The sequence below is a fragment of the Solanum verrucosum genome, unplaced genomic scaffold, assembly GCF_900185275.1.
Source record: "Solanum verrucosum unplaced genomic scaffold, falcon-dt-bn FXZP01000229.1, whole genome shotgun sequence".
In the NCBI taxonomy this organism is placed as follows: domain Eukaryota; kingdom Viridiplantae; phylum Streptophyta; class Magnoliopsida; order Solanales; family Solanaceae; genus Solanum; species Solanum verrucosum.
In genome coordinates, this window is record NW_026020011.1 from 2,176,337 (window position 1) to 2,202,225 (window position 25,889).

At 31.0% G+C, this 25,889-nt stretch overlaps 2 protein-coding genes across 4 annotated transcripts in view; one reads left to right on the plus strand and one right to left on the minus strand.

Moving 5' to 3' along the window:
* The window catches only part of LOC125820432 (uncharacterized), a 430,223-nt gene that overhangs the window by 264,713 nt on the left and 139,621 nt on the right, over window positions 1–25,889 (plus strand). The gene's annotated exons all lie outside the window — the stretch shown is intronic.
* On the minus strand, window positions 1,748–8,088 carry LOC125820434 (probable LRR receptor-like serine/threonine-protein kinase At1g63430). Its single transcript, XM_049499870.1, has 13 exons — window positions 7,573–8,088; window positions 6,839–6,977; window positions 6,595–6,666; window positions 6,358–6,501; window positions 6,111–6,260; window positions 5,223–5,339; window positions 5,073–5,137; window positions 4,576–4,842; window positions 3,543–3,748; window positions 3,302–3,434; window positions 3,062–3,219; window positions 2,560–2,775; window positions 1,748–2,279 (listed from the first exon to the last, which is right to left on the minus strand). The coding sequence occupies exons 1-13, from the start codon at window positions 7,673–7,675 to the stop codon at window positions 2,034–2,036; spliced, it is 2,016 nt and encodes a 671-aa protein (XP_049355827.1). The 5' UTR covers window positions 7,676–8,088; the 3' UTR covers window positions 1,748–2,033.

Sequence of the window (25,889 nt, forward strand, 5' to 3'; positions counted from 1 at the left end):
CATTCGATCCAGGAGGAGCTGACCAAAACTCTTAACCCGGAACCCAACTTTCTAAATGGAACACAATCTCGAACCCAACCCCGACATCTAATTCGGAACACGATCCCGACGATAAATCCAAAATACGGCCTCGAGAAACGACCTAACCCCAACTTTCGCCCGAATTCTGACATTCAAGCTACGACCCAACCTCGACATTTGATCTAGAACCTAATCCTCACTCTCGACCCGAGATGCAACATTCGAACTGGATTTGATCCCCACCTCGACATTCAATTAGGGAGATGACTCCGACGATCGATTGGAAACCGAACATCGAGACCAAACCCAAGACCTGATCCTGACTCTTGATTTGGGATCCGATCATGACCATGACACTCGAATCTGGACACGACCGACCAATCCAGAATTCGAACCCAACATCCGAATAGAGACCCAACTTTCTAATCATGCCTGACCCCAACACTCAATACTTAATTTCAACGGAAAATAAGCTAATTGACCAACATTATTAGAAATACAAGCATCAATATTACATAAACTAAATGTAGATGATATCGTAATTCGTGGTCTCTTAACAATATTTAGGACAGGAAACAAGTTGTTCTCGTATTTAACAAAAACATATATAGTGTTATATATCCACTACTTCAGAATAACTAACTGTCTTACTAAGTTTAATACAACGGAATTTCATAATAAAATAATATTTGAATACTATGCATATCAGGGCAAAACAAAAGCTCGACACATGGGACAATCTTTTTTACACAGCAACCATTGTTTGATGCAGCCTGTATGATATTCATGTCCACACCCAAGTGTCCCAATGGACTCTTCATGCTTAAATTTTGCTTGACATATGGCACAAGTCTCTTCGGTTTCTTTGGAATTTTTTACTCCATCTTTAGACACAACAACACGATGAATTCTTGTTTTAAAATACCCCAATAATATAGCATCCTCCTCCGTATAAGCCTCTTGATCATAGGGGAATGGCCTAGTACGAATATAGTGCAACGATTGCAGATTATATATAAAAGATTCAGGGTAACTCATTGTTCAACACGAGCAAATTCAACATAAACAATTTGGAGATTTTAGGTTTTTTCTTTAAAGAAATTTTATTTTTGAAGAACAGAGTATATATAGAATTGGGTATTCATAGTTTTTTTTTTTTATGGAAACTTAAGGTGGAAACAATACAAAGTTTCCTATTTTATTCATTTCTGCTATTTTCTTTAGGAATAGGATTTAAGGATTTAATTTCCCACTAAATTTGAGGGTATTCAAAAATAATTACAAAACAAAGTCAAAAAAGATGGAATAAAAAAGAGTTACTTTCAAATATATATAATAAAGTACATTTAGTTAACAATAAATATAGTCAAGTTTTATTTACTTAAAAATAGCCTAATATCTTAATAAATATACACCAATTATACAATATAGCTTGTCAAAAGTCATAGAAAATATATATTGACTTATACAATATAGCTTATCTATACATTATGATATACTCAAAAAGGTTAATGTAGTTTAACTATACGTGAAGATACACTGATTATACATGAAATATACACTCATGATCCAATCTCAATCAATTCAAAATCACCTCTAAACAATCCTAAATTTTAGTTATGAAATCTTCTCGATGTTTCAAGTCTTTTGATATATAATTCGTACGTTGAAATTTTTTGAATAGTGACATTATAACTTGTGTTTCCATAACCAAGAAAAAGGACAATTGCTAAATGGACTTTCATTCACTATTTAACACTCAAGTCATTGTAGTTCCAGTTTGAATACAAAGGATCAAAACTAGCAACTTTTGAACTCTAAATAATACTTTCTACCAGCATGCAAAATTTGCATGCACTTACCATAACTCCAAAATATTAGAAAGGAGAATGGATCAAGAGATTACAAAGAAAATAACAAAAAATAAAAGGGATTGAAAATGTGCTAGACAATTAAACACCTATGATATATGTATGTATGTATGTATACAGTTAGCTTTGTAGCTTTGGCGGTTAGGATGAGAGTGCAAGCTCAGCCCATGCTAAAGACGATGCCTTGAGCTCTGCAGTTATGGATGTGTCAATGTCCCTCTCCAGCATAGCACACAAATCTCTCATCGAAGTCCTGCTACTCGAACTTGGGTGGATACAGAGATTGACCACTTCAGAAATCACTTTGAGGTCTTCGTATCTGAAATGTTTCAACTCGGGATCTACAACATATGGCAATACCTCTGGCAATTCAAGGAATTCTTTGGCCTGCCATATCAGAGTCAACTTGAGATTCCATAAAGCACGAGTCCAGGTTCCACAGAGAGAGTTATCATTATACAAAAGGCATAATACACAAGCAGACACTCAAACTTGGCCTAAGCTAGCAAGTAAGCACTCCCAACTTTGAGAGTGCACATCTAAACAACTCAACTCGTCTAGACGTGCACTCTCAAAGTTGGAGTACTTATTTGCCATCTGAGGCCAAGTTTGAGTGTGTATTTATGTACTATGCCTATACAAAAACTTCATGAAAAGAAATGCTTACCCAATCTACTAAGCACCCTTTGTCTTTGCAATATGGAGGTCTTCCGCTGATTATTTCGAGCAGTAGTACTCCAAATGCATAGATGTTACCCTGCATGTCAAGATGACGGCTCTGTAGAGAATTTGGAAGGACACACATTGCTCCTTCACTACTGATAGCACCGGAATTCTTTTCTGATCTGGCAAATGTTGTTTTCCAACTTTCAAAATCAACAAGCTGCACCAGATAAATTAAACTTTGAGAGAAAAGGGTATGGAAAATCAGCTTTTTATTGCTCGGGTTAAAAAGCACAAAGGGTTTGAGCTTGAAGGAAACCAAAATGGAAAAATGTAAGCCCAAATTGTTTGTAAGGAAACTCGGCGAGTTCAAAGACAAAATGAGCAGAAACCGTGGAGAGTAAACTAAAATTGTCTTATGGATGAGCACAATTGACAGTAAGATTAACCAGAAAGTTTAACAGCGAATTGATTTTGCAGCAGTGATTCAGAAACCTTTCGCTTACCTTGGGAGAAAAATCTTCTGTGAGATATACAGCATTTGAATTCAGTTCTGATATAGTGAATGGCGGGTCAAGTTCTGAATGGAGATATTTCAGTCCTTTAGCGATGCCAATAACTATTGTCATTCGCCGCGTCCAAGAAAGTTGGCATCCTTCTCCATCTGTGATAAGTTCAAAGAGTTTGGATTTCAGCCTCTAAAACATACAGTAGCAAATGTATAAAAAATAGTTTTTTCCACTCACAATGGAGGTGTTCATATAAAGTCCCGTTAGATGCATACTCGAACACCAACATCCTTGTGAAGGGACTGCTCTCTCTGCAGTAACCTAGAAGTTTTGCAGTGTTCTCGTGATTTATTCTGGCCAATTCTGCTACCTGAGTTTGTAAGCCATACAAGTTAGAGCATTGCAGCAAAGATGAAATTTTTATTGGGCACGAGAGCTCAGCAGTAGCCATGTATTTTAAGGAGAGAACAGGCTTCACCTCTTTCTGAAAATAATGCTCTAGATAGGTGGTCCACTGCTCTTCTTTGACACAGATGGAAATTACAGCTAATTCAGGTCCGCCTTTCACAGTTCCTTTATAGACCAAGCTGTCTGGTGAGGATCCAATAATGTTGCTGAAATCTTCACAAGCTACCTCAAGTTCTTGTCTGCTATATCTTTCAACGTCCTTTAGCATCTCAGTATCTGACAAAGAAACATTTGTTACTAATAGAAATGTGAATTATAATTAATGCTTCTGAACTTGTGATCCTATACCCTGTGTGATCCCACAAGTGGGGTTTGGGGAAGGTGAGGTGTATGCAGACCTTAAACCTACCTTTGTGGAGGTAGAGAAGTTGTTTTTCAAAACAGGTTTTGAAAAATAAAAGAGTAAGGAAGCTATTGTGAAAATATCATAAAAAAAGAAAAAGGCATAATACATTAATGTGCCCTTTAACTTGGCCTCATTTCACATTTATGTCCGCCAACTTTGGGTATGCACAAATAGACACTTAAACTTGTATAAAGTTGAACAAATAAATACACACGTCCTACGTGGCATCCTACATGGCAATTTGCGTCCTACGTGGTGTCCTATTTGTAGTACTAAAGTGAAGAATCAGATCCTATATGAGAAAGAATTAAGGGTGTGTTCGGTATGGAGGTAGGGAAAACAAGTTCCACAAGTGGTATTTCACATCAATTGTGTCCTCCCCACCCTCCAACACACCTCATCTTCACCCCCACCCCGTAAGCCCCATCCCCACCATTTGGGACCCCTACCCCTACCCCCACCTCCCATAGTATTTGTCTAGATTATATACAAATCCTATTAGGGTGATGTTTTTAACTTACATACCGAACACAAGAAAATAAGTAAGGAATCCACATATTTTCTGGAAAATGTTTTCCAAGGAAACCATTTTTCCTTCATACCGAACACACCCTAAGTCAATACAGAATCAAGTAATACAAATGTTTAAAGGCAATTCTTAACTGTAATCCCCCAACTGAAATTGCATGGTACTCACCTACATAAACTGCCATATGGTCTTTCAAATGGTCTTTCATACTTGCTGATTTCTTCCAAGGGATGATAATAGAAGATTCGTTCTTACACTTCTGAATGGCAGCCAAAATAGCCACAAGGAAGAGAGAACCTGCAATAACTCCAGTTACCACTTCTAACACAAAAAGCCAGGTAGGTTTTGAAGCAGACTTATGTTTGGCTCTTCCTTCAACAGTCCGGTGCTTATTATTGCTCTGCGCTGGATTGCTTTTGGCAGGTGGAGTGCCTCCTATAATGCAAAAGTTACAACAATCAATTCAATTATTTTAAAGTTGATCTGTTCAACTGCGACTGTTAGTGAAATGGGCGAACTTAGTCGCAGAAGCCTCTTTAGGATATACAATCAAAAGTAAGCATGACCAGCTTGCATTTTCGTACACTAATGTATGCATAAAAGATTCAAACGCTTGGTTAATGATTCTGCTAAAGTGTAAGAGTTGTCTAGCAGATTACACATACCACATAAAGCAGTAGAACGCTGCCTGGGATCTTTTGCTTGAAGGCAATTTCCTTGAAAGCTAGTTCTATAGAAAGAACAAAATAATAGGCACTCAGAAATTGAAATAAAGAGTATAAAAAATGCTTGTGGATCGGAATTAAGAACTATACTTTGAAAGGTACTCCAGACACTTCGGTATGCTACCAAAGAAGAAGTTGAAGGAGAAATCAGCAACTCTCAGTTGAGATAAACGACAAAGACCAGTAGGCTTGGCACCAGAGGCATGCCTAAACAAAAATAAAAGACGATTACTAAGAAACCAACTGTGAGATAAAACTTAAAAGGGATCTATGTAGAACAATTACAAGTTCAAGCAAGCATAGGAGGCTTTTTACTGATTTTTCCAGAAACTATACAGAATATTGCCGATAACGTCAGTGATGACTTTTGAATATACATGTTGAACCCTTTAAGATTTCATTACACTCGGTAATCGTGTGAAGTTTCTAGGAGAACAACAAATGTATTAAATTAAGTTCAAGTACAACAGACATACATGTCAACAGAAGTCCAGCACTATCAATCAAGACGACAGAAAGATTAAACATTAGCCATAATTTAAGACTCTGTAAATGTCCAGACAAACTGCAGCCAAAAATGTTGCAGCAAATCATATGCTAATTGAGATACTATGGGCACCTTAGAAGATTAAAAAGATATATAAATTTAATCAAGCTTCAAATATTCCAAAAATTTTGAATGTATAATGCTCTTAAGTCCTGGAAACATTACATTTTATAGAGAATCATTTAGTAAGGGTATAGTTAACGGCTTAAACAAAAGATTTCAAGCTTCAGATATCCACCCCCTCCCCCAAAAAGACGAAAAAAGGCAGCTTCATAGTGTACAAGATTGAAAAATCAAATGAACCACGTCTCTAAAGCATTTGCAACAGTAAATCTTCTACCAACGTGATAATGTAAAACCTACATAACAGCAAATCCAAAGATTAAAAATGCATAGAATTGAAGAAATAGCACTGTCCATATTCGACTTACATCCCATACGCACTGGATGTAAAATTTGAGCCATTACTGGCAGGCAGTGGTCCTTTGAGCTTATTTCTGTCCAGGCGAAGTTCCTGAAGGTATATCAATTTACCAAGCTCAGAGGGCAATTTACCTGTTAATCCATTGGATTGAAGGTTTCTGCAGAGACATAACAAAACTAGATGAGATAAGGAAGCTTCATGCAAGTCAAAAAGGAAAGTACACATACAACAACGAACACTCAAATTGCACTAACATCTTTATAATGTTTGACAAATTGCCAAGCTCGAGAGGAATTGGTCCTGCGAGCTGGTTAGAACCCAAATCCAAGACCTTTAAATTTTTCAACAAGCCAATCTCCTTCGGTATTGTACCAATCAGTACATTTCCATGCAATATCCTGCATATCACCAATACATAGCATTAAGCTTTTACCAAACCTTTTATGCACCGGAGTTACAAGTATAAGTTTTTCATGGAAGGAATAGCTTACAGTTCTTGCAAAGAAGAAATCAAATGCAAGTTCGGCGAAAGAAAACCCTTCAAAGAAGCACCAGTAATGTTACTGCAAAATTACATAGACAGGAGACGTTGTAAACTCATTAGTAAAGGCTCAGTTGTGCTACTAACATGTATCGAAAAGTAATGAAATAAGTTGCATCCAATTGAGAAAAATCAATCCAACAAACAGATAGAAAGAAAACAAAAATGCCATATGCAGAAGGCACTTCTCTCACATTTTTATGACATGATCTCGTGCCGTTGAGCAAAAAATTCCAGACCATCCACAAGGATCTGAATCTAAGGTATTCCAATTTGAGAATACCAGATGTGGATCTTCATATATAGCTTCCCTGAAGTTATTTAGAGCATGAACTGTGCAAATCCAAATTACTCCCCAGTCAGAATACTGATATCAGTTATGAATTATCAACTACCAACTACTTTGCATTAGCATTTCATCAATACAGTATCTCAACGCAAAAAAAAATCCAAGATCTTTACTAAACAACATCATATAAATTTTTCTTTTCTTTCATCAAAGCGACAAATGGTTGAATTTTAATGGATCGGGGCAACAAGGACACTCCACTCTACCACTTACAATACCACATCACATATTTATAAACAACCTCATATAACTTTTTTTTCTTGCTGCTAATCAAATCAACAAATGGCTAAATCTCAGTGGATCAGAAAAGCGAAACCACTCTGCAACTTACAATACCCAATAGTGTAGTATTTAAAAACGTCATATACTTTATTTTTTACTTTCTACTAATTAGAACAACAAATGGCTGAATCTTAGTGGATCAGGTAAGCAAGACCACTCAGCCACTTACAATACCCGTCAACATATTTACAAAACAACATCACATAACTCCCTACATTATCCTAAATCACACAAATTAAACTTCACAAATCAAGATCTAAGTAACATAACAAGTTTATGAAATTGATAAGCATATACCTTCATTTGATGGAAAAGCATCACATTTCAGAAAAACCAGTCCAACAGTCACTAAAACTCCAAATAAAACCCAATTTCTCATTTTTCCTCTTCTTGTAATCATTTCCCATAAACAACAAAAAAGAGCAATGCTTTACAAAAACCGAAAACTGAAAGAACCCATCATTAGAATTACTTAAAAATAACAGAAGTTGGAGAAATGGGTCAATCAAGAAACAGAAAAATGAGTTCTTGATTTTGTTTTTAGTAACAAAATGAGAGAAAGCTTGAGGATGAATCCAAGATTGTAGAAAATGTAACAACCCCAAGTATGGAAAAGTTCAAATTAAGAGAATGAAGTTGAAAGATACCTCTTATAACTAGAAAGTAGTAGTAGTAAAAGAAGAAGACTTGAGTTCAAAGAGAGTTTTGGTGACAAAAACAGAGACAGTTCATTAGAAGAATTGATAAAGATTTTTCTATTAGAGGAAATGGGAGAAAATGGAAGTAAAAAAAGAGAAATTTAAGTGCAAATGCAGATTCAGAGAAGTGAAAAAAAAATGTACAGAGAGAGACAGAGCGGCGGGGAAAAGGAAGTGGAAAAGAACAAGGGGGTATGTGGGTCGTGAAATGTGGTGAATTGACTTCAATTTGTTTTTGGTTGATTCAGCCCACGTCAAGCATTTGGTCATGTTTTATCGTAAAATAAAAAATATTTTGAATTGATATTATATTCATTATTGCGTCAGAAAGTTTCATATTGAGGGTAAATCGCTCCCTTACAAAGATCACTTTATATTTAAGGGAGTTCAAATATGAGACCTCTTGATTAAGGATGAAAGAGTATATATCACTCAACCACAATTCTGATTGGTTGATCATAAATATATATAAATATAAATTGGGGTTGTTTATAATCCCATTTTTTATATGTAATTTAGAGTGAAAAAAATTGGTTGCTTTTTTCAAATTTTTGAAAATTTCAATATCTAACTTCAAGTTGAATTTCATAAATTTATGGTCAAACATGTATTTTTGAGTTCAACTTCGAAAAAAATTCATGGTCAAGCGCGATCTTAAATTTTGTGGTATTTTTCTTTTTCAGTTTTCATTTCTGTCTTGTATTCCACATTGAAGTTTGACTAATTCAAATGTGTATTGAGTAGGATTCAATCAGGGTAATGCTCCCCTAACATATATTTTTTTGAGGTATAAATGACATTCAAGCTAATAAGAAGCTCTATTGCCAACTATATCAAAAAAATTGCAAGATTTATACTCATGACTCAAAATTAAAATCTTTGATTAAAGGAGGAACAGACCAGTATCATTTGCTACATTTTTTTGTTTGTCAAAGGGTATTTTCTTTCCTGAAAAAAAAAAATGAGCATAAAAAGTCCACCTTTTACCATATAGCTGCTAGGGCATTTTTCCATGGCTATGAATCTATAACCTCCAAATATTTAGTAGGCGTTTGATCATAAGAATTTAATATTTTATTCAAATTTTTGAAATAGAATTAAAGATGAAGTTCTCTATTTGATTATATATTTCGTAAAATAGAAAAGATGACAATTTATAAAAATTATGAAAATGAGGTGGAAAACAAGTTATAGTATTAAGCTATTTTTCAAATTTGAAATCTAACTTTAAATTACATTAAACAATTTCATGACCAACATTAATTTTCAAGTACAATGAAAAATAATTTGAAATAATAAATAATTTTTATGGTCAAACATGCAAAAATGCAGTGAAAAAAAACAATATGGACCATGTACCTACTTAGACATCATTATTGGAAAGTTGAAAAGAATAAAACAAAAAAAGACATAAATCATTTTCATATTTATATACCTCTAAAATAATAATAATGGGAAGAAAAAAAAAAACTTACTTTGTTCAAAATACTATTTATTGTTTGACTATGTTATAGTAACATTGTATAGAATGTAGAGATTGAGGATTGCCATATTTTTATTTTTTAATATAAATGAATTAAGGGTAAATTAAATAGTAGTTGGGACAGAAGATTGTGTATTTTTTTTATTAATAAAACATGGAGGGTCCTCCTTGACAGTGCTTATAAGCAAAACAATACCAAAAAAAGTGACATTTCTATAACAAAAAAGTAGATTATTTTTTAAGTTAGAAGAAACTTATTAATCCATGTTTACACTAAATTTAAAAGACTTAAATTTTAAGGGTAAAAAATAAAATGAGATCATATGAATTATTTAATTATGATTAATTATAAAAAGATTGAAAATAAAAATTTATTCATTTTTTTAAATATTGTCTCCATTATAAGTTATCAAAATAAGAAAGAAAAAAAAGTGTTACATCTGTTTTAATTTATTTATCATATTTTCCTTTTTAGTTCATTTAAAAAGGAATTTTTTTAAAATTTTATGACAATTCTTTAATTTTAGTTTTCCACATTACATGTTTAAATTCATAAAATTAAAAGACATTTTGATACATTTGACATATTTTTAATTTACGATAAAAAAAAAACTAAAATTCCATCTTAAGTCTTAGGTTATTTCCCTATTTGACTTGGAAACAATTGAAAGGAATAGGAAGCATTTTGGTCTTTCATTTTTGGCACTCATAAAAGACAAATATGTTGCTGGTAGATATTATATCTTTATCAAATTATGCATGAGGAGAATGAGACAAAGTTGGTCTAAAATACCCAAAAATATTACATGTAATTTATGTAATTGTTATGAATAATTAAATTTTTATACTTTTGTTTTACTTTGATTAAGATTGTACCGGTGAGTATGGTAATTTTTTTAATTAAATAAAATAATATATTTATGTTTCTTGATTCTAATTTTTTCTTCTTATATGCAATTATTTCTCTTTCGGGTTTTTTATGATCTCACTTTTAAATTTGAATTTAATTTTTTTAAATTAACTATTTAATTTTTTGTGTTTGTATTATTCATCAGAAATCAAGTACATTTATGTATCATCTTTTCTAACCGAGAAATCATCAAAAGACACAAGTGACATATGGTTAGAAACTTGATGGATAATATATTCATTTTTCTACTTTAGTATATACTTGATGATCATGTTTTTGCTTACGAAAAAATTTAAAATTGTGGTGTGTGTTCTTATTATTAGATAAAAAATCAAGTGATTCTTTCATGCTCATTGAGCTACCTCTAACCATTAGAACATACAATTGATTGAATCGGACGATAGCTTTACGATGGACATGAGTTTATTAGTGTCACACTTCTCCATGTCTCTTTTTATTTATGAGAATTTCTATCTTTTTCTAATTTTGGGCCACTTATAGTTTGTCTTTTCCCCATCTATAACATTTTATTATTTCCACCCACCCCATGTTTTTGGGACATGATGTCTTGTGTGGGGATGTTTGAATTTCAAACCACACTTTTGCTTTTATATTTTAATAAATAATAATGAGAATTATATTATCACTTTTTTTATATAAAAAAGAAGAAGATAAAATACTTCAACTACCCTCTTAAATTAGCTAATATATTTTATTTAAACACTTAAATTATAATTTATTTTAATTAAATACTTGAAGATCATAAAGTATTTTTATACGATATTTTTAATTCAAATTTTAGAATTTTGTTTACATATATTCTTAACTGCAGATAGATTCCTATTATAAATGGCAAGTAAAATGTCACGATCGTTCCTTCATCACCCCAAATAAAAACAAAAAAAGGATTGGACAATATGATAAAATATTTGAATATCATAAAGTGTTTCTATCAGATATTTTCAACTCAAATTTCAAATTTTTCTCTACGTATATTCCTAACTGGAGATAAGCTCCTAATATAAATGGTAAGTGAAATGTCACAACCTTTTTCTCTTACCACCCAAATAAGAACAAAAAAAATATGGTTGGGCAGTATTAGAGCTGTCAATATGGGCTAACCCACCCCATCCGGGCTGATCCATACAGGCTTTGACATTTTACGGATCAGGCCGGGCTAGCTCATTTTTTGTGTGGGCCAGAAAACGATCGGCCCCAGCCCATAAGTACGTGGGCTATAGGCTTGCCGGGCCAACCCACTTTTTTAAAAATTATATTTTTTTTATAATTATTAAAATAAATTATAATTATAATTTTAAAATATTATCATAAATATCCACAAAAACAATATTACATGGTGTTAATGCTACTACTTGTTAATCAAATCCACAAATAAAATTATCTTTATAATAATATTTATTAAGGTTTTTCAAATAAATATAAATATCTAAATAGGAATATTAACATAATTGTTTTGTCACATTAAAACACAAAAAATGTGACAATATTCCAACCATAAAAAAGTTAAAAATAAACTCCTTAAAAAAAATCATGAAACTTATGGCGTATCTAACACATCATGAAATCTATGGCGTATCCAACACTTCATGATCATCTTCATCAAGCTAGCATATCTGAATCAGCTTGTGGCAAGATTGTCTTAATATCTTTATTTTCATCTGCAATTTATATGCGGTTTCAATTAGTTAAATATTAAATAGATTTTGAGTTTGGACTCTCTTTAATTTTAATTTTTAATATTATATTATATTATATTTTTTTTATTTGGCCCACGGGCCGGCCCTACCTATATTTCTCAAGCCCCACAAATCAGCAGACTTATTCAAGCCGGGCTAAAAAGCCCTTTTCTTAAATGGACTCCAAAAATCTTAGCCCAGCCCTACTAAATCCCGGATTAGGCCAGGCTGGCCCAACGGGCCTAGCCCATTGTAATGACCCATAAAATCAGTTTTGAATTTTTATTATAAAATTACCGTTTTACTCATCTCGATAGTTATCCCGAGTCAGTTTTGATCAATTTGAGAAGTTGGTTTGAAAAATTTTGGGTTATTTGTTAATACGATTGTTTAGTTGACGGGTGAATTTAAATAATTAATTTCAGTTGGTGATTAATGGGCCAAGTGGTATAGTATAATTAATACCACTTAACCCATGTAAAATAATAAAATCATAAGTAAATAAAAGGGAGATTATTTCTTTTAGTCACAACAAGAAAGAGAGAAACCCTATGACGACGCTCAATTTCAAAGGAGGAAGCGAGAGTGCCTTTAGGTAAAAATCTATCTAATTAGTCTTTCTTATTCGTATACATTAGTGTACAGGGTATGAATACTAATCATAACTAAATGGACTGGTAAAAAAAATGAGATGATCCTTGTTTCTGATGATACAAATTTAAGTCGGCTGAAAATTTGGTCTATACAATTCTTACTAAGCGTAAGTTATTGTGGTTTGTGCAAAACAATTGATAAGTAGTAGTGGGTCTTCATTGTTTATGATATTGAATAAATAAGTGCTAAGGGCGGCCGACGGGAAATCAAAAGAATTCACGTTCTAGTAATTGTTAAACTTTGTTGTTCCATTTATTTATTGTTGGGGTTAATTAGTAATGATTGAATATGCATTATGCCATGTACATATGTATGCAAAGAATGGCCGCCATGATGTAGCAGTGATGGTTAAGAAACCAATCTGTGGCAATATTCTTGAAATTAACATATTAAAGTTATACTATTAAATTAGTTGAGATTTTAGGGATACAGTGGAAATAGTAGATGTAATATTAAATAAGTTGGGGGGTTAGATATTGTTGGTGCAACGTGAATGTGGGGGAAACAGACCTTGTCTGCAATCATTGTTAATAATTACCAAGTGATTGAGGTAATAATTGGAATGTTAGTTGACATCAAGATTTTTGGAACTTGATTATAAACTTGGGTGAATTATAGTAATTTGAGTGTGGTTAGTTTCGAAATCTTATTGTGATTATTAATGTGAATAGATTGCTTTGAGTTGGAAGTTCAACGAAAGGAAAGACTCAAGTCTCGGAGTAATTGTTCGACTATTTGAGGCAAGTGGATTTCTAAACCCTTGTTAAGTGTATGGAATTCATGTATTTCCTTGTAATATGTGTTTAGGGTAATGATGCTTGGTGATGGGTTGACTTGTCCACATTGATTAATTCTAATGATGAAAAAGGGATAATAAAAGGCAATGTGATCAATTGTTTGTGTGATGTGTTAGGAATTGTTTGAAAGGCTTGTTAAATCATTGTTGATGTTGTATCCTGATTGTCTTGTTGTGAATTGTGCAATGTTATGAAAATGATCATCTCTTCATTATTTGCGTGAACATGTCATTTGCATTGTTCTGAGACATGGTTCTGATAAGTGTTATGTGCATTGAGAAAGAACAAGAAAATAAAGAGGATGTACCATTTCGAGGGACGTATCGCGCGCCGCGATGGATACTATAATTCGAGGGACGTGTCGCGCGCCGCGACGGATACTATATTTCGAGGGACGTATCGCGCGCCGCGATGGTTACTATTATCGAGGGTCGTATCGCGCGCCGCGATGGATGCATGGACAGATATGTCCCCCATGGGTCCCGGACTGAGAGACAGCGGGTGTGTATCATTAGGTCAGACATGCATCACAATACTTGACATTGCATTTCATTGCATTGCACTTCTTTATTATTGGTGAACTTGATCTTGTATGTTGCTGATCTTGTGAGTGCCTTTCTATGAAACTTGTGACTGATGAATATTGGGCTTATTGTTGAAGATATGCAATTGTTAGAGTGTTGTTGTTGAGGATATGAAACTATTGTTGTTGTTGAGGATATGAAATTGTTAGAGTGTTGTGTTGAGCTATGTGTTTTGTAAACTTTGAACTGTTAGGTTGGGCTGGTTTTATACAGATTGTAGTTGTGAATGTTCGGTTGGGGTGTAAGGAGTACTTGTATTCTATCCCCTTAGCTCGTGTTTAGAGGTTTACTTGTTGAGTACCGTGTGGTTTGGTACTCACCCTTTGCTTCTACAAATTTTTGTAGGTTATGAGCCTGAATTTTTGTGGTACTTGTTATTCTCTTCTTTTTCGAGGCTTCTGGGAGATTTGTAAGGTAGTTGTTTGTCTTCTCAGCGATCCTTCTTACTCCTGTTTATGATCTTGTTCTACTCTAGAAACAATGTCATATGAGACTTGTATTTTTCTTTTGATTCAATTGTAATACTTTAGAGGCTTGTGCACGTGACAACCAGATTTTGGGGGTATTTTTGAGTTAATTATGAAATTTCCGCATTTTATTGTAATGGGTGAGTGTTAGGCTGACTTGTCTTGGTGGGATAAGACGAGTGCCATCACGTCCATTTTTGGGTCGTGACACCCATATTGACGGCTCTAGGCAGTATATTCAAACCACTCCTTAATTATCTCCATAACTTACTTTAATTTAATTAAGGAGTAGCTAATTTTTTAAAATAAGATAAAGTCCCCACCCTCTTATGTTGCTATTAAAATAGGTGACATGTTTTCATTTGATTACTCTTTGTGTGATCCAGCAAGACATTAATTATGATTTATGATTTCACATACACTAATTAAAATTTTCATAATCATGCCGATTAAAGCGTTAACAGATAACCAATTATTGTTTTACTTGTTTTGTCCTTCTATATCTCAAAATCAATTAAATCATTTAATGATTAGTATTTCCATTAATGTTCATATAGTAAAAATACAAGGGTTAAGGGTTAGATATTCTGTCCCTTTCACAAACAAAAAAGAAAAGAAGAAAAAACAAAAACGCAAGAAATTTCTCCAATTAAAAGTGAAAATGCATATTTTCTCAAGATGGTTAATTAATTATTTCCTTTCTTCGGTTGTTGTATTATTTGTTGTTACTATTATTTCTATTGTAATTTCATACTTTATTCGATATACATATTTTACTTTGTCTGAGGATTTATTGAAAACAACATCTCTATCTTCACAAGCAATGCGGAGACACCTTACAGTTAGGGGGTTCATCTGAACCCCTTCGGTGGAAAATTATATTATTTATACATGATTAAAATAATATTTTAGATATATATAGTAAATGTTAAACTCCCTTCGACTACTTCGTGTGTCTATTTTTCAAATTTTGAATCCCCTTTTTGAAAATCCTGGTTCCACCACTGTTCACAAGATATGAAAAAAGACCGTATAGACATCATCTTTTTCAGAACTAATTTTGAAAATTATACTGAATATATTATTGTATCAAGTTGCATGGTTGTTCTTGTTGGTGTTAATTAGGCAAAAGAGTAAAGAAAAAGAAAGTAACTATTGGGATCATTGATGTCATTTGGAAATGGAAAATGGGACAAATAAACAATTCCTGTCTTTGTCAATTTATAATAAGGTCATAAAAACTCCTAAGCTACGTCTGTTTTTTTGTTTATTTATTTTCTGTTAGTACACATCATCTCCTTTGTTGTTGCAAACACAGAGATGCCTAAAGATATAGGGCACATTTGATCAGAGGATAAGTTATTTTGAGATTATTATTTTAATTTTAATGTGGAATAAAAATAATATTAAATTTTAGAATAAGATATTCTACAATAATTTTATCATAATCAATTATGAGATAAGTTCATTCTAATATTAATTAGTTATTCCTTATCATCCTATCAAACGAATCCATATAATATTAAATAGGGAGATAAAATGAGATAGAATACATAGGGAGAGAGGGAAAGAGGCGAGCGAGATAGATACGGGAAGATAATTTCAAAAATTATACAATGTATCTATAACAAATTACACCTAATTTGACCTTGTATCTGAGATACATGTATTTTGAAGGTGTGAGATATATGTATTTGGTTGAAGTCAATATGGTACGGGAAGATAATTTCAAAAATTATAGTGAAGGCACATAATTAAGTCCTAAATTAGTGGAATTTGTATGGTTTGTTCCGGTGAATAAGAACATATTTGAACTAATCTTATGACAACAAAAGGTATATACGTATTGTGCCTAAAGATATGTTATTTGAGTAAAAAATAGTCCATTTGAGCAATTGCCAATTAGGAAGCTTTATATTGTTGATGATAATGAGTATAATGACATAAATTTATTTTTTTAATCAAGTCCCATCAAGCAAATATCATATTCGATTCAATAATCTCCGATTCATAATCCTGATCTTGCCACACGCAGTATGTTGGTATCCAACAGTAGATTTATAAACTGCGATATTATTTTGAATTAAGATCTCTTGGCCATTTACTTACAAACATAAGTCACTGAGATTTATTATTCCAATGTGATGTGCTGAGTTATAATTGGTTCAAAATGTAAGTATCATTTGTTTATGGTATCAGCTGAAGAACAAATTTATAAATCCAATCAAAGCCCATTAGGAACTATGGGTTTACAGTGTCTAAACCAAGACAAACTGAATTTGGCTATAAAATTAATTATTATCAATTCAAATAGTAATTATTAAAATTTGAGTAGTTATATTTTGTATTGAAGATATTAAAACCGGTTGAATTTATTGAATGGATTTTATATCATTTATTACAACTAGTTTTAACATACACATGTAGTTTAATTTTATAAAAAAGTTATATTCGTAAAAAAATTAGGATTTTCAATGTGACAACCTTGAAATTTTTTAAAGATTAAAGAAAAAAAATATTATAATTAAAATGTCAAAAGTGCTAACAACTACTACTTAGATAGGTATTGCCCAATTTTAGAAAGAAAGAAAACAAGATTGATATAAGATCTAAATTTCTAACATTATTTAGATATGTGTACCCAATTATCATCGTATTATGACACTTCAAGCATGGGTTCATGTATCTATATTTAAGTATTTATTTATTAAAAAAATATGACATTATTATATTTGATGTCAGAAGAGAATCATGAATTCACACATCTATATTTAAGTATTTCTTTAAAAAAAAAAAACATAACACTATTTTATATGACGATGGGGCAAAAGCATGGATCCACGTGAACCCAAAAACTTCCCCTAATACGCCCCTATCCATATTTACTCACTTTTAAAATGTTCGATTATTCAAGCCGTTTAAATGAATTGCGTCGGACGAATAACCATAAATTTTATCCATTTTACCATTGCTAGTCCTCCTAAATTAGCTCACCAATTTCTTGTATACAAATTGAATTGCTCTAGGCAAACGACGACTTTTCTTTTTCCTTTTTCTAAAAATGATTAATTACAAACAAACAAAAAAACTTGTGTTTCCAAATTCTGTATAAGATTACATTAGGTACACAAAAAAAAAAATTAGAAAATTCGAGGAAGTTTTTAAATTTAAAAGTATGAAAGTCAAAATTATAATCGAGCCAAAAAAATAAAAACATAAAATTCGTGATGTGTTGCATGTGACTTAATTACTTAAATGTCGTTTAGAGTCAAATTATGTATTATAAAATGAAAGAAATATTCCAACAATTATAGCTGTATTGAAATGTATTGTCGCATTTTCCCTCAAGCTATATGTAAAGTTGTAAACGAATCTTAAGAGTATTAATCAATTTATTTAATCATCGCATTTTTGTAAGACTAACACTATATTATAAGAAAAAGTTAGCTATAAAAGTCGTCATTAATATGTTGCTAACTATGTCCTAATTAATTGACACATTTTTTTAATATTTAGTCTTAAAGCCCTTTTAAATGTGTTAACGTGATTTTTGAGTTTGATTTTCTACTACGAGTAATATTTAGTTGTAGAAAATGAAAATAGTGCAAGTTGAAGATACTTATTTTTCTTCTAGTTCTTTTTTAATTTATAATTATAATATTGAAATGGAAGTATAATGGTGATTGGAAGGAGTTTTATGATGGAGATTTTGTATATCAAGTGTATCCACAATGTATAACATGTATATACAATGTGTTATACATTGTGGATTTTGGCCGTCACTAATTCCTTATTTTTGAAAATTGTTTATATATATGTTTGCTGACCTGCAAGCTACATGGAGACTTTTCAAAAATAGTCCTAAACCTGCCATGGCAATACATTGTTCATCAATGTCCATAGGGATGACAATTGAGTCAAGACGAGACAGGACAGGGCAAAGCAGGATATGACAGGACAAAGTGATGCTTAAAAGGGGCAAAGTGGATCGAATCAAAGCTTTTATGAACGAAAGTAAATGTGTTTAGTAAAACAATTCATGTGAGGATGGTTACAATATCAAAATGTATAAACATTATAAAAGTATCATTACAAAATAATCAGCAACTAATACATTAAAAAGTTATTAAAACAATTTTATTTTTTTTAAGATGATATTAAAAAGATCAATTTTAAAGAAATATTAAATTTTGATTAAAGAATACAAAAAAATATGTAAATAAAGATTAAACAGGACAAGGTGGAGCTGGATCTAAATGAAGTAGACATTTAAATTGTAACACCTCGAAAATCGGAAAGTTTAATTGAAAAGGGAAGTCCTACGGACTGTAGGAAGGAGGTCGTAGACCCAGAGTTGTATACAACTCAAAAACAAACCCAAATCAAAGAGTCTTCTTTCATAATCAAGTTTTCCTATCTAAAATACTCTTTGTTCATTCTAGCTTCCTCTTCTTTAGTTGAATCTCCCAATCTTAGTTAACGATCTTGGGCTAGCAGAAGGTCTATCTGATTGTACTTTTTTGGGGAACTTTCACAAATAGCAATTATAATAAACTTAATTATGCTCCATAGCTATAGTTCTCATATTTACGGGTTGTAACTACAGTTTAAGCTGTCTCGTTTGTATCATTCGCGGGTTTGTATAATTTGCGGCTTGTATAATTCGCGGACTTGTATAATTCGCGGTTACATTTGTATAATTCAACTATTTTTGTATAACACGGAATAACGAATTTATACAAACACAAACATCTGAACTTTAAATAGTTAAACAAATTATATTAAACAAAATTACATAATACAAAAGTTATACAAATTTCGAATTATATAAATGTGCAAATTATATAAAACTAAAAAGCTTAGCCGTGTAATTATAGCTAAAAGTAGGTCGCAAATTGTAATTAAAGTAAACTATAACTATGTTAACTAATTAATTAGTATATATTTGCTTATCCACGTAATTTTCCCTATTTTTTTTTCCTGCTATCTTCTACATCAACCTGCCCTCTTTCATCCCATTATCATCCCTAAATGACCAATCTTCTTTTTTAAGTACTCCTTAGTGTTTGATAATTAAACAAGAAGTGAGTTCACTTATCTTGTTTTATCTAAGGATACCTACTTTCTACTTTATTGCTGTTGTTTTGTGTAAAGCATCGACATTTATTTTCTTCTTTACACGTTGGATTTATGTGCATACACATTTTGCACTTTTTCAAATTAGGTGGTTCAAGTTCAACAAAGAATCAAAAAGGAAATTACAAATAACCAAAACAAATGAAAGCTCCAAATTGATATGCTGATGCTAGTAGCAGCTAGGTAGCGCTACGGCTTTTCCACCCTTAATCAGAAGTTTCGTGGTATGTAGCATGTGAGTTAATTACTTAATCATCACATTTTTGTAAGACACTATATTATTAGAAAAAAGTTAGCTACACAAGTCATCGTTAATATATATGTTGCAAAATACCCCTTACTAATTAACACAGCTTTTTAAATATTTAGTCTTTAAATCCCTTTTAAATGTGTTAACGTGAGTTTTGAGTTTGATTTTCTACCACTGTTTCTTTTTATTTTATAATTATGATATTGAAATGGAAGTATAATGGTGTTTGGAAGGAGTTTTATGATGGAAATTTGTATATCAACTGTTTCAACAATGTATAACATGTATATACAATGTGTTATACATTTTGGATTTTTGCCGTCACTAATTCCTCTTTTGATAGCTTTATGTATATATGTTTGCACCACGATTTTTTAGCTTTAAAAAATAGCCCTATTTAAACCTGCCATGGCAATACATTGTCTATCAATGCTCGGGTAGGACGGGACAAGGCAGGACAGGACATGACAAGGTGATGCTTAAGCAGGACAGAGTAGGGCGAATCAAAAGCTTTTATGAGCCAAAATTAAACAAAAACGTGTTTAGTAAAATAATCCATGTGAGAATGGTTACAAAATCAAATGTATAAACATTATAAAAGTATCATTACAAAATAGTCAACAAGTAATAAATCAAATTATTAAAATGAAAAAAATAAATTGAACATGATATTTAAAAGATTAAATCAAAAGAAATATTAAATTTTGACAACAAAAATAACTAATATGTAAATAAATACTAAACAGGACAAGACATGGCAGAACTGGATCTAAACAAGATAGATAGTTAATAGGGCAAGATAAAACTTTAGCAAAAACATAAATTCGTCCCGTCCCGTCCTATTGACATCCCTAAATGACCAATTAAGTACTCCTTTGCTGTGGGTTCACTTATCTTGTTTTATTTAAGGATACCTACTTTATACTTTATTACAAGTTGATAAAATAATCACTTTTGTTAAAAGTAGAATTATATATATAAGCAGTGAGCTCATTGCTGTTATATATATTTTTGTGTAAAGCATCGACATTTATTTTCTTCTTTACACGTTGGATTTATGTACATACCTTTTTTGTACTTTTTCAAATTAGGTGGTTCAACCTAAAACCAAGAAAAAAATTACAAAGAATGTTGAAAACAAAATTCAAATTGGTATGCTGATGCTGGTTGTAAATCTATGCTTGCTTAGTAGGATATATGGATTGACTATGTCAAATATATAAGATCAAAAAGAAAACTTTAACTTCTATACTTAATTGTCTTCTCAACATGTAAGTCCTCTCACGTGCAGATCTGATTCTTTTTTATAGGTCAAAACATGTAAAAAAATAGTTAATAGCAAGGTGCTTCGTTCATGACTTGAAAAGTTGTTTTCACCTAAAAGTTAAAATTGTTAGAGATAAAAAAAAATTAAGGACAAAAATGATCATTTTGAACTCCATAATGCATTAATAGAGCATTTATGGGAGCAACGTAATAATTTTGAAAATTGAGTGTTTATGTAATTGTATTTCACTTTTATTTGAATTTGTCCATTAATTGTATATTATATAATATTTTCTTGCAATTTATGTTATTTAAAATTTAGAATAAAATATAATTTTATATTAAAATATAAAAAGTTAAAAAATAAAATTTTATATCACATGAAAATTATATAAAGTAATATTGAGAAAAAAAAAGATTTATATTATGAAATAAGAAAATAAAAATGAAATTGAAATAATAATATAATATGAAGGAGAGAGAAAAAAATTATTTTTTAGAGAGTAAAATGGAGAATTGGGTTGGAGTTGATTGTCTAAAAAAATAGAGAACTCTAAATTTGGAGAGTAAAATAGAGTGTAGGGTTGGAGATGCCCTAAAGACTACATTATTAAAAAGTCTTCTTTTACTTTCTTAAACTTTGAGTCCAATTAAAATTAGTCAAACAATTTAAAACGAGAAAATAATTTAGCTTACAAATGTCCAGATTAAGGGTGGATTTGTGTTGACACAGAGAAAATAATTTAGCTTAAATTTAGAGAGTAGTTTTCCAAAATTAGTTGACTTAACTATGATTATGATATTTGTTAATATAATATAATCTTGACCTTTAAACTTTAACTAAAACACATGTCTCTCATCTAGACGTGCACTTGACAAAATGGAGGGAAGGAGTAATGGAGGGGAGCCGAATCCGACATTAATGATCGACAACTCAACATGCATGCATGCATGCCACACGAGGACCTAAAAAATTATTTTCAATAACTAAATAATAAAACACATGATATTTTCAATCTTTTAACATATTTAAAGCTCTAATATACAATTAAGGTGGATTTGTACCTAATCTCTTGCTGATGAATCAAAATTCATGAAATATTGCAAGTGGACTATCTAACGCCAAATCTGTTAAAAAAAGAAGAAGAAGAAATGTGCATGCATCAACGTAATTAATATTATAATTAGACTTATCCGTACTTTAAAAAAATCCCCTATTCTGTCTTACTATCAAGTCATAATTCATAACTTCATATATTACGATTTCTTCGTTTAATTTATTTGTCCTATTTTTTTAAGTCTATTTTTAGATATAGAAAAAGTCTGTTTCCCTTTTAACATAATTTGAAAATAAAAAATTAACGAGAAACAAAATATCATAGTCAAAAATAAAAAATCACATCCCATTTAGTTATGGTTTAAAGAAGGATTATAAGAAAATTTAATCAGCTAGAAGTATTTTAACAATGGATTATTAACTGGAGATTATCGACACATTCCATGGCTAATCTCATGTTTTTTTTAGTATAATAACTCTTTAATTTTAACTTTTCATATCATATGTTTAAGGCATAAGATTAAAGGGTGTTTTGATACATTTGATATATATATCTTTAGTTTTAGACAGTAAAATTCATAAAAATTATTTACTTTTTAAAATTTTATATCAAATTAAGTATGACAAATAAATTAAAACGAAAGAGAATATATGAATTGAATGATCATTTTCTATAGTTTCACAAAATGTCACGTTTAATACCTGACGGTATATTTTCTACATTCTTTTGAGTTTTGAGAAATATTACAATCATGCACGTGTATTCTTTTTATTTTTCAAGAGCTCGCCGGCAATAATGATGTTTATGTAATTAATAAAGTTGTTGCATATAGTAATGAATTGTATATCAACGAGGGCGGCAGTGGAGTGGTAAGTAATTTTTTACTCTTAATTAACTAAGAGGTCTTGATTTCGAGTTCCTTTGAATACGAAATTATCTTTGTTAGGGAAGCGTTTTATTCTTAAAAAAAATCTTTAATTAGAGGTATAGTTTACTAAAATAATCTTGTTAATGATGTTTTGAAACTTTAAGTTTGTTTATTACTACTTAATTATGCAGTTATCTTGATTTCATAAATTGGACAGGTAAATTGAAATAATTATTGGCAAAAGTATTCATTACCCCCCTGAACTTGAAGCTTTTTATACGGTGTACACCTAAACTAAATTTCATTTTAATTACCCCCGAACTTGTTTATTCCTCCGTCGCGTACACCTTATTGTCCACCTGGCGTAGAAATTGACAACACACTCTACCAGGCGCGTGAGGAAGTGATTTTTTGCCACATCATAATGCTACAACGGTAAAAAAAATGTAAAATCTTTATTTTTTTAAATATTTGGCATATTTTAAACGAAAAATAGGGCAAAATGTAAATGAAAAATAAAGGAAACAAAGATTAACACTTACTTGGTAAGAATTTCAAACAAATTTGAAATTTAATCGACCAACTTCACGTCTAGAAAAATCCAAATCCAAAAATAACTTTTAAACAATGAATAAATTTAAGAAGAACTATCCAATGAATAAATATTATTCCCAACAATAAAAGTCTTGTGCTGGCATTTAATCTGAGTTCTCCGGTACTAAATATTAATTTCTTGAAGATTTTCGGGTTTAGTCCGAAAGTTTTAGTGAGAAGTTTAGTCCGAAAGTTTTAGGTGAGAAGGTTTGATATTTATTTTTGCCATATTAATTTATCTAGGTGGCTATTATTTATCCAGGTGGAAATCCACGTCACCACTTTTGCCAGTTGTCGCGTGCGTGTAGTCACAATAGGAGCAGGTGGACAATAAAGGTGTACGCGACGGAGGAATAAACAAGTTCGGGGGGTAATTAAAACGAAATTTAGTTTAGGTGTACACCGTATAAAAAGCTTCAAGTTCAGGGGGTAATGAGTACTTTTGCCATAATTATTTTTAGTATGAGGGCAAGTAATATGAAATGAAGGGAGTACGTACATTGTAAACCACGGTACTCCCTTCATTTCAACTTGTTTGTCAGGTTTTGACTTGGTACAAAGAAGACTTTTGTATCTTGTGATCTTAAAAATATGTAGAATGTAGCAAAATGTCATATAATCTTGTGGTTCTTAAATATGTCATGTAAAAAATTAGAATTAATGAATTACCAAAAAAGAAAAGGAAAGAGACTTTCTTTTTAAAACAAACTGAATGAGAAGAATATTAGCAATATAAGAGTTATTAATATATGGATAAACATAGTTAAAAGATTAAAAAAAATGTCCCTAACATACCAAATCAAATGGTGAATAAAGAATAATCCCAACACAATTTATTCTATCACTATTATTAATCACAGTATTATTAATACATTCTTATACAATATACCAAACGACCTCTGAATATCGTAGAGAGGCGACCTTGTGGAAGGGGGTCGTTACCAAAGGTGAACTAGTATTTTGTTTGGCTCGATGTCGACATACCAATTGCCAAAAAGAGATTATAGTATCACAAAAATAACTATTCTAACACAAAAGGTCTTTGATCTATCATAGAATAAAAAGTTAAAAACATTTTATATGCCCATTTGTTACTTGTTCTGATAGTTGGTCACTATCAATTCTGATTAGACCTAATAATTCATGATCTTCAAAGTGATAAACATGCAAATGATGATGCAATCAATTAAGGATTATATTAATTAAGGTAGAATATTCACAATATTATTTAAATTTATTATTTGAAGGTATAATTAAATTCAAGATATTTTTTTTTATATTTTAGACTTGGTGTAATTTTATCCACTTAGGAGATGGGTGTGATAAATTAGTCCAAAAGGCCAAAATTATAATTTCGAAATAACTTTATCTGCAAATCAAACGATTTATGATACTCCCTCCATCTTGAATGTTGTTTTTCTCTCATGTTAAATTATATAAATTTGAGAAGTATTACAATTTATAGTACCTTTTCTACAGTTCATAGATATGTAAATTTTAATTTGAAATATTAAATGAATTTAATTTTATTTATCTCTAAAAATTATTAAATTATTTTTAAAAAAGAAAACGTGATAGATATTTTGGGACAGAAGGAGTAAGTGATAATACTTCTAGATGACATCAACATAACCTTTTTTTATATATATAAATTTATTTATTTTTAATTTTGGCATATATTTAATTGAAAGTCTTCTATTGATTTGTCTTTGGCTTATATTACTCTCCCTCCCTTCTTTGAATTATTTAAGAAAATAAATCGTAAGTAGGGCAGGTGGAACAACGAATGAAGAAATTTCATATATAAGGACTTTTAATAAACATTTAAAAAGCATTAGGTGCTTAGTTTCAAATTTATTCTATTGGCTTACACTCATAAGTAAACTAAAAGAAAATATATTTATTATTAAATATTAAGGAGAATGAAAATTTATTCAAAAGACAGCTCAGATATTTAAGGCCATGATATTTGACCCAAAATATTTTAAAGAACTTTTATAGTAGCCATGGGCCATGGCTTGTACTCTCTGTTGTTGATCTTCTTTTTTTTAAAAAAAAAAATTATTAATAGAAGATAGCTAGACACATTATTTAATAGTATAAATTTGCAAATAAATAAATAAATACACGAAACCAAACATAACCATTTCCT

Excerpts from the sequence above, each read along its gene's own strand:
- LOC125820434 (XM_049499870.1), bottom strand. The coding sequence starts at position 7,675 with ATGATTACAAGAAGAGGAAAAATGAGAAATTGGGTTTTATTTGGAGTT. Across the intron at positions 6,978-7,572 it reads TGCTTTTCCATCAAATGAAG|TTCATGCTCTAAATAACTTC; the intron begins GTATATGCTTAT and ends GGATTTGCACAG. Across the intron at positions 6,667-6,838 it reads CGAGATCATGTCATAAAAAT|TAACATTACTGGTGCTTCTT; the intron begins GTGAGAGAAGTG and ends GTAATTTTGCAG.